We start from the raw sequence: 9,833 nt of genomic DNA, 5'->3' as shown, positions 1-9,833 counted from the left end.
CGCAGCTCGGCGCCGCACAAGTTGGTGTCGCGGCGGGCGCCTGAGAAATGACCAGTGGAGACCAAGTTTGCAGCTTTTACCTCGAATAGAAATCCCACGTTTTCAGAGTCTTGGTCCAGCCTTTCCGCTCTTATCTCTTAGAAGTGTCTCCCCAGGGCCCGTCTGGGGTTTGCCCGGAATGAGGCGGGCAGACCTTGTCAGGGGCCTTGGGGTTCATGCAGGCGGGAGAGCGCCACGCTGGGGGCAGGGCCCACACCTGACGGTGGCCATGGTGGTGACCCTGGGACCCTGCTTGGTTTCCTCCCAGAGGCTGCCTATTTCGGATGTGCGGTCCTTGCCAAATTCCATGACGCTCCCCATTGATGGCGCTGCCCCCCCTCCCCCCGGTACAGAGAAAGTTAAGAACAAGAAACATAAGGTTGGAACATGTTGCGAGTGAGAGATAAGCCAGAGACCTGCTCGAGACACTTTTTTTCTCTTTTTGAAGCATGAAAAATCTTTTATGTTACTCTGGTCATAAATAAAATTTTAACCTCGACTACGTGTGCTCGGCTTTAGTTACGACAAAGCTGGGGGTAGTGGATTTAATGAGAACTTTGGCCTTGACTTATCACTCAGCTGAGAAGTGACTGCTTGTGTTTAAATCTTCTAAAAAGCAGAGATTGTAATGTGTTGGTTTTTAAACGTTTCCCAAGTGCAACCAGAAGCGAATGTCTGCGTCTGAAAGTTGGTTGGACGCAGGGCAGGCCAGAACGACCAGCGTGGAAAGGGACGCGGAAGAGGAGAGGTTGGGCCAGCTGTGCGCCATGCTCCAGGCCGTGAGGCCTCGTCGCCGTGACGGGCGGCCTCTGCAGTCGGGTCGGCTGTCCACCGAGCGAATTCAAACGCACGCTGGTTCCAACGTCATTGGTCCGCTAGAGGCACCTGGAGCATGACTCGCTTGTTGGTGGCTCGCCGGCTGGCTCCCTGGGCCCGTGGTGGCGCCCCAAGCACGAGTTTCCCGCCGGCCTGTGTTTTTCAGGAACGGGGTAGCCGGTGCCGTGACAAACCGTGCCGTGAAGGATCAGCGATGGCGTGGGTCCTGGTGAGAGAGCGAGAGCGGCCCAAGGTGCGACCGGGGTCGACTCTGAGCTCACGTGGCAACGGGGACGTCTCGGCACGAAGTTGATGTTGTGTAAAGCGGAGGAGGTCCGCGAGGCAGAGGTGTTGCCGGTGTTTTCTTAGGAACAGGAGACAAATAGAGTGGCCTCCGCTCTCTACACTCGATAAGAGATTGATTGGCTGGGTGAGGGCAGGAAGCAGGTCTTCTGTGACTTTGGTCTAGGTGGGCACATGGGGCACTTCGTTTACGTGAAGCAGTGGGTGTTCAAAAGTGGCCGCGTCACTGCTTCGGGAGGCTGCTCCCTCGTTAGCACTTGGGTCCAGCCTGTCTTAAGTGGAAGACCACCAGCATTTCGCAATTCTTTCTGTAAAGTTTGAGAGCGCGCAAGCGTGCGTGTGTGTGTGTGTGTGCATGAGCACGGGAGGGGCAGGGGGAGAGAGAGAGAGAGAGAGAGAGTGCCTGGTGTTCAGGCTTTGCACTGACCACCAGGAGCCTGCTTGGGATATTCTACCTTGTGAACTGAGAGGTCACAACCTGAGCAGACGTTGGACGTTTAACCGACCGAGCCGCCCAGGCGCCGCTGGTCTTTACGTGTCCACAGACCCTGTGTGGACGGGTAACTGTCAGTAGATTGCAGTGAGGGAGCTGCTCTGCTGTGTACGAAACTCTAATCCATTCTGAAAGGGAAATGAAGTATTATTGAAAATGCTGCAACTTTCCTCCCCAGAACCACGTATTTAAGCGGAGGAGTCAGTTGTTACTTAGGAAAGCCTGTGTTCGACGTTTTCCCAACAGATTTATACTTAGAAAAATTCAGATTGCATTGAAGCAGACATAATTGTTTCACCTTAAAAGAATTTTTGTTTCTAAAATGATAGATCAGAGACATCTGCAGTTAGAATATTCTTTACTGAGATTTCGTGTATTGACATCAGTTCCCCTGAAATAACTTCCCATAAAACCCAGGTTCAACGTTCTATAACTAACAATATTTGAGAACCAAGAGTTTCCCTGAAAGATTACTTAAACGTACTAGGCAAGACCTAAGTGAAAATAATGCAGAATCCAAAATTATTCTGACTGGCTTTCAGAATGACACAAAATTACACTTTTTTTTTTTAGTAATTCGCTCAACACTAACTCAGGAAACCTTACCCACGGGAAGGGGGCCCGAATGATGGACGCGAGCTACAGCGGCCCAGGCTGTCCCGACTGCTCCAGCAGTCTGTCATTCAAGAGCAACAGCCAGGCCGCCGTGACCATGATCCAGGTCACGGACACCCCCAGGTGCTCAGGGGGCACTCGCGGTCCTAACACGACTCTTGGTTTCTTTTGCTGCTTTCTTGGCCTTCAGTGTCTGGATACTGAGAAAGATCCAGGGTCAGAACTCTACTGAACATGCAGTCGTCGAACTGAAATGAGAAAAGACCGCTCAAGTCACCTGTCGACTTGGGGGAGAAACGTGTTATTAAACATAAAAGGAGGGCACTAGCGAATCTGGATTTGCACTTAAAAAGGAATCTCCTTATAACCACGGGTCTCCATTTACATCAGCTTTATGTTTTATATTATCTGGTAAAAGGTCCCAGCGCGTGCCATCCCGGCGCACGGACTGCTCTGAGCTAAAGGCTACCGCGAACCAGCTGACACAGGAGCAGCTCTAAGGACCGAGCTCCAGGGTTCCGTATTCACAAAGGAAATGCACTCGGTGTAGGAGGCTCCGCTCCGCTCTCACCAGCTCTCACCGGTGGAGAAGGCGCCCGCTTCCACACGCACCACAGGACTTGCTAAGCGATCCGTGCTTACCACTGCTCCCCTCGCCTGCCCCCCAGCCCCCGTCCCTCGTGTTAGCCTGGAATGGTGTGTAAGCGCGGGGTCTAGCCGGCAGCCCTCGGGGTTACTCTTCACCAGGGCATCTACGTGTACATGTGTGATGCACGTGTTAAGCCGTTTTCCTCCTGTTAATCTGCCTTTTGCCAGTCTGGCTACAGGGCCCCAGCCAGAGAACCTAAGTGCGTAGAGGAAAAAGGTATTTTTTGTTCCCCTACACTGGTGTGAGAATTTCCGGTGCTCCCTTGCATCTTGTAGGCACAGGAAGGGAAATTTTTATCTTCGTTTAAATGAAAACTCAGGAAGTAAAGCCTTACTGTCCCCAAACTGAATGATCTGAATTAGCTGCTCTACTCCATTAGCTCAGGTAAGTGTTTCGAACAGCTGTAGGTGTGTTTGAATTCTAAGTTACTATACAACTTGGAACGTCTGGCGAATTTGTTTTGTTTCCCCTCTGGTCCTTTCTGAAAGATAAATGGGCCCTTTAGTGCTACCCACAGTGCATTTGTTTGGTCTAAAACATGCAGACATTACGGAAATATGAAACACAGTATTAACAGTTTAGTGTGTACCTTACAGCTCTGTAATTTTGTTTGCTTTTTCACTTCAAGTCCATCTTAAAAATTCTGTCTACTGTCATAGAAAAATAAGTCGTTTTAAAAAATCTTACTTGATTCAAAAAAAAATCACTTAAGCCTAATATTTATCAACTGCAGAAACCAAACAGCATGTGCAGACCCCCCTGGTACTTGTAATTTCACTTCAGGACACAACAGGGAGACTCCTGGGGGGCTGCCTTTTACCTCCGGGTAGATGCCTATCAGCGCATCGGCCTGGGAATAGAACTCCTCTTTTAGGGAAATGATGATCATCTGAAACTGCTCCTGAGTCTGCTCTTTGATGTAACTTGAGACCTGGGGGGAGGGGGACAAAAAGCACACATTTCACCAGCAAGGAAAGGCTTCCTTTCTGGGCCCCGGGAGGGTGACTGTGCCCATCTCTGCCCATCGTAGGGGACAAAGCTCTTACTTGCCTTGCTGGTAACTCAGTAAACCCAGTATAAGTGCAGAAATGGAAACCGCTCAGATTAAAAGGTGAAAAAAATTGTAAATCTTACTAAATCTGCCATCTAAACTTTAAGAATATTTTAAAGAACAAAGCTCTAACTTAAGATATCATCAAGTGAACATGCAATCAGTTTTCATAACAAGGTAAAAACGACCACTCAGACATTGAGGAAGGACCGGTCTTTAAATTTCCATCTTCCTATTTTGCTAATAACTCAGAGCCAGAAGATAGGAAAAGTGGCAATTATATATATTCAGGAACCATCCTCAAATCCAAGGAATGGGAGGGAGTAAGATAGAAAGGGGTCTTGTTGAACGAAATCTGCTGAGAACCCAGAGGGAGATGGAGAAGGACTGGGCACAGCCCCCCACGATATTTGCGCACCCCCCACACATCTCTGAGGGGCTGGATGGCTCTGGGCCGCGCGTACGGGTCCCGACTGTGTGGGACTACGGCCCAGTGCTGGGTGAGGAGTCACTGGCAGAGGTGAGGGACCAGGAGGGGAAACTGCTTCTGGTGAAGGGGTTGAATTCACAGGCAGAAGGAACTCGGTTCAGCATCAGAGGCAGTGGTAGCCACTGTGGAGCGGCTGTGAGTGGGAGGGGGGTGGGACACACTGTGTTTGCTGAGCTGCCCGAGGTGCACGCCGGGCACCCCGGGCACCAGAGGGGGCGGCCGTCACTTGGGAGCCGCTCACACGTCCGCCCGCGCTCAGCATGGCAGCGGGGAGCGGTCGGCAGGGTGGATCCTGGGGGAGGCTGAAGGGTGACAGGTCTTTAATACACAGGCTGGATGCCACAGAACAGTCTTAAGCAAGACCTTGTCCCTGGAGAGGCCAGTAATACAGCTCCATCTTGCTGGAAGCCACGGATACCTTAAAAGCTAATGAGAAAAGAGCCCACAAAAATAGACCCCCCCCCCACCCCAACATACAGAAGATGGGCTACAAAGCACCAAAATTCACCTCTTCGGGGGAAGAGGTCTCCTAAATGAGGCCGTTGAGTCCAATCGGCCGATGCACGCTGGCCGGCGTTCAGGAGACAAACAGATTGTCTTTTGTTCCTATTTTCTTTCCCTTCCCCAGTTAACCTGATGCCTGGCAGGTCACAGAAGGTGGCTCTTTCCTGTCCTCTACAAAGTTCAAAGGGATCGGGGATCTGGTTTTTAAACCTCTGACTACGGAGCGGATGTGTTCAGAACGCAGGGATGAGACACCCGGGCTGGATGAACACAGCTCGGGCAGCGCTGAGTGAGGCCACGTGGGCCGCCAGAAGGGCCTCAGCCGCAGCTCCCGAAACCCCCCCGACTCTGGCATCTCCTGCCGGGCTCCAGGGAGCCCAGCGTCAGGGACCCAGGACTCCCTCTCAGAGGTGGACTCCTCAGCCAAGCTCACGAGACTAAGGTATATACGCCACGATGCCAGTTTACAAAGAGCCTGGTCCTCTCTGGAAGACGAACGTGCCTGGAAGCGGAACCAGGAGTCCAATTCGCCCATCTCCAGAATGGACGGCTCTGGCAGCGGGACCGTGACGCCAGGAGTCTGCAGGCAGAACCGCCCCTCCTCTTTGGGCGCTTCCACGGCTGACCCCGTGCTCCCGTCAGACTCACAGTGGGGAGCTGTGGCCTCACAGTCCGTCTCTTTCAGGTGGCTTTACGCTGACGTCTAGAACCGGGGAGAAGCCACCCACCAGCAGTGCTGTGGATTCAGCACAGCGATCCTGACTTGACTCCCTGTTTTGATTCCCCAGCAATTGACTGAGGATCCCCTGCCCCTTGCATGAAAACTGCTCCCCCACAGCCTCTCCTGTTTAGATCTTTAGCTTAGATTTGATTTTTAATCAGCCGTTCTCCAACCAACTGGGTGTTCCAAGGTAGGCGGCCTTCTGACCAGCACGTGATCCTTGGATTACAGGTGTTCTTTTGGAAATTAAAAGCAGGGAGACACTCACTTTGCCAATGTTAGTGTTGTCCAGGGCTGCGTCCACTTCATCTAAGACAAAGAACGGAGCGGGCCGAAAACTAGGAAGAAATTACAAGGAACAGCTTTGGTTTTCGAGAGACCTGGAGAAGATTAACAGTATTCAGACTGAACAAGATCCATCCCCTTGGATGCTTCTGCCTCAGTCACCAAGTCACCAGTGGCCCCGACGGTGCCGAATCCAACGGGCAGTGCTCAGTCGGTGTCCCCCGTGACCTTTGCGGGTGGCATGGGGGGCTGCCCCCACCTGGCGGCCTGATGTCACAGATGACCGTCTGCTCCCCCACCTCCCCCACCGCTCCTTCCAGGTCTCTTCCGCCAGCTCCTCTCCGTGCGGTGCTCGAACGTTTTCACACCGCGGTGCCCTGGGGTACAGTCCATGGTCCTTCCACGCTAACTGGCTCGCGCGTGGTTTCATCTCATCTCTGGGATTTAAACACCCTCCGTGTACTGATGGCTCCCACACCCTACCTGCCTCATGTGCCCAACAGCTTGCCCGACGGTTCCTGGCGGGTGTCTGATAAACAGCTAAAGCTCATCCCTGATCCCGCTCCTCAGCTGCCCCTCCAGACCTGTTCCCTCCCACGGTCTTTTCACTTGAGCTGGTATGTGTCACCCCTGCCGCCTCCCTCTCACCCCACACCTTGTCTGCTCAGCCGACACTCACGCTGGTCCAGCCCCTCTTCCCCTTTCTCCCTGACGGCTACCACAGTTCCTATCCCTGTGTCCGCCACTGTTGCATACGGCCCATTCACTACGGATGCCGGCTGTCTCTGGCCTCAGGGCCTTTGCACATGCTGTTCCTCATGTCTAGAACAATCTTCCCTTAGCTACAGCCACACGACTTGCTCCCTTCATTCCTTCAAACTTTGTTCAAATGTTGCCTTCTCAAGTAGGCCTTCCAGGGTGACTCTAATATTGCAAATCCCTCCCTGCTATTTACTGTCTCCAATTCCCTACTTTATTTTCTTCTCTATAGCATCTGCCATCTCCTGATAGTCTCTCTGTCAGAGTTAGTTTACTAAAATACCTTCTCCTCTGTCTTCCCCAACAAGAATAACGTATCTTTGAGGCAAAGATTTTGTTTTGTTCCCTGCTGACTCTCCGATGCCTGCACCACCACCCGACACACAGCAGATCTCTAATCAGTATCTGTCGAATAAATGGATGGTGACAGTAATTCCTACTAAGGGACCCCTAGTAATAGTCTTATTCTGCTGCGATTTGCTCAACACAGGCTCACGTTTCGATTCCTGCTGCCTGCTTTCCCCAAAGTCTCCTGCATGAATGGTGGTATTTTCTTTTCCTTTCCTGTACCGGCCTCCTCTTATGAACATCAGCTGATGCGAATCCTTCTGGTCGTGAAAGTAGAGGGAGCACCGTGCACACCTGGGCCTTCATCTAATGACTGGAATGTTGAACACTAGCCGTCCTGATCTTAGCCGGCATCTTCTCCATTTTCCTCCCAGATTGCCACCACCATTAGTGGAGAGGAGGAGGTTAAACGTTTTTTCAGAAGAAATACTCTGTGTAACATTCTTTACCTAAACACAGCTCTCTGAACATATGCTAGGAAAACAACACACGGGTTGGATGTTTTGTTCTGTTTGTTGGCAATCCTGATGTCACATCCGTCCATCCCAGGATTTCCTTTCCTTTCCTTTCTATAAACTTGGAATATTAGTAGCCTCTGGTAGTTGCAGAAATTTAGTGAAAATCTGTCAAGGGCTGAATTATGTGTTAGATTTTCAGTCTAAATTATTATAGGCCTAAAACAGCCTGAATTGTCTGGCTGAAGAAAACAGTTTTGTAGCACATATGCTGAAAGACACTTCACCGTGGCCTTACCTGTGCACCGCGAACAGGAGGGCCAAAGCTGCCACACACTTTTCTCCCCCCGACAGATTGTCCATTGGCATGAACCGTTTGCCTGGAGCCACGCAGTTATAGCTGATTCCCTCTAGGTAAGGCTCTTCTGGGTTTTCTGGGCTAAGAAATGCCTGAAACACAGGTTATTTATTAGCAGTATCACAGAAGCAATTAGTAAAATTTCGACTTTGGAAACTGAGAGAGGTTGTGAAATATTCTATTGGTGAGGTTTTCCTCCGTTTTGATGGGAAAATACCAATGCCTGTAAACAATGTGTATAGCTGTTCATGCAGTCACAGGAAATAGGGTTGCGTGGGTGGTAGGAGAGGGAAAACATTCTAACACACACAGAGGAGTAGGCCTTCCCGTAGGACTGCCATTCAAACGTCAGCAGCACATGTCGCAGTCTGACAAAAACAGTCTTTGTTCAGCTCACCCGTTGGCCCGTCATCAACCATTTATTGAATAGCCGTTGCGGGCCAGGTACTGTAGATACAGGCAGGAATCCTGCCTTCAAGAAGTTAATGGGTTTATTTTAGTCTTATTTTACTGAAGATAAGTAAATTATTTTCAGCTAAAATCCTAAGTGTCTGATCCAGGATCAACTTTCAGCCATAAAAGAACACCAGCAGAAAGGTAAAAGCAGGTGTAGAAGTCCCCCATGCACCCCTTGATTCCACGTTCAGTGCCACGGCGTCTGCTGTGGGTACTGACCGCGTCACGGGCAAAGGTTATAGCAAAGGGACTATCGACACAGTCCTGCCTTTGGTTCCTTCCTCTCCTTTGTACTCCGCCCAACTTGTCACAGACCCCAGGTCAGACATTCCCAAGACCCTCTACAGAACATGACCTGTACTACAGAGACCACTGACTGTTCCATGAAACCAAATTAGCACCAGGCAACAGAACTCAGAACTGAAGAGAATCTGGAAACAAATGACTGAACCCCCTCATTTTTCAGATGAAAAAAATAGAACCAGAGAGGTTCTGCCTTGTCCAGGCTGACCAGTGGGACAGTGAGTGGGATCTAGAACACAGTTACTGTGGCAACCAATGTTCTGGAATCGACTGGAAGCGGGTCACTCAGATAATGCGGTGGATATTTATTTCCCACCAGAAAAAAACGACCACCAACACAGTTTCCAGCGGCATTTGGGGTGGAAATACCTACTTGGGCGCTGACGTTTCTGCAGAGCTTCTTGTAGATTTGATCAATGGAGACGGAGACGTGCTCAAAACACTGGCTGAAGAGGTCGTATCTCCTTTTTTTCACCTGTTCAAACTCTTGCCTACACACTCTGGCTTCCTTTCTGCTGGCCTCAAAAGCTGACAGAGAAGCAACGTTCTTTACTTTGAAGACCAGTGGGGGGGGGGAGGGCTTCTCTTAGTGCAACTTGTTTTTTTTTTTAATGTTTATTTATTTTTGAGACAGAGAGAAACAGAGCATGAGCAGGGGAGGGTCAGAGAGAGGGGGAGACACAGAATCTGAAACAGGCTCCAGGCTCCGAGCGGTCAGCCCAGAGCCCGACGCGGGGCTCGAACTCACGGACGGTGAGATCGTGACCTGAGCCGAAGTCGGACGCCCAACCGACGGAGCCACCCGGGCGCCCCTCTTATTGCAACTTTAAAGCATAGAGTATCTTAAAAACTGGATTTTGAATTTGGTTGTCTGGAGTAAAATCTACCTTTAAAATACCCCCAATTGTTATTGATTCTAAGAACATGGCTCTTAAAGTTGATGGGCCCCTTTTCTAATTTTTAAATAAGAGCGACAAATTCTGTGAAAGAGAATCTAAGACGGCCATCACACTGGTATAAAAAATTATGTTCTAAAATAACCAGTATACTTTTTTTTTTTAATTAAAGCAGAGCACTTCTTACAAAGGCAGCAACTAGTGACTCAGTACTAAAAGCACACATTAATATGGGATGACAGAGAAAGATCTAAGTTAAAACTAAAGAGACAGAACCCACGACCCCCAGGAG

At 50.2% G+C, this 9,833-nt stretch overlaps 1 protein-coding gene and 1 long non-coding RNA gene across 9 annotated transcripts in view; one reads left to right on the top strand and one right to left on the bottom strand.

Annotated features, from left to right (window-relative positions):
• Nucleotides 1-1,992: 1,992 nt before the first annotated feature.
• SMC1B (structural maintenance of chromosomes 1B) overlaps nucleotides 1,993-9,833 on the bottom strand; it is an 86,844-nt gene continuing 79,003 nt past the window's right edge. For all 8 annotated transcript variants that reach the window (XM_058741017.1, XM_058741016.1, XM_058741020.1 and 5 more), the window contains 5 exons: nucleotides 9,019-9,173; nucleotides 7,827-7,978; nucleotides 5,950-6,019; nucleotides 3,736-3,846; nucleotides 1,993-2,514 (listed from right to left, as the gene is read on the bottom strand). In XM_058741017.1, coding sequence (XP_058597000.1) covers nucleotides 2,413-2,514; nucleotides 3,736-3,846; nucleotides 5,950-6,019; nucleotides 7,827-7,978; nucleotides 9,019-9,173 — 590 coding nt within the window. In that variant the 3' untranslated portion in view covers nucleotides 1,993-2,412. The remainder of the gene's footprint in view (nucleotides 2,515-3,735; nucleotides 3,847-5,949; nucleotides 6,020-7,826; nucleotides 7,979-9,018; nucleotides 9,174-9,833) is intronic.
• On the top strand, nucleotides 2,512-7,160 carry LOC131518705 (uncharacterized). The gene is made up of 2 exons (XR_009265251.1): nucleotides 2,512-3,299; nucleotides 5,085-7,160. It is a non-coding gene; the product is annotated as an uncharacterized LOC131518705 (long non-coding RNA).

The sequence above is a fragment of the Neofelis nebulosa genome, chromosome 8 (genome assembly GCF_028018385.1).
Source record: "Neofelis nebulosa isolate mNeoNeb1 chromosome 8, mNeoNeb1.pri, whole genome shotgun sequence".
Taxonomy (NCBI): Eukaryota; Metazoa; Chordata; class Mammalia; order Carnivora; family Felidae; genus Neofelis; species Neofelis nebulosa.
This window is presented reverse-complemented; position numbering and strand designations above follow the sequence as displayed.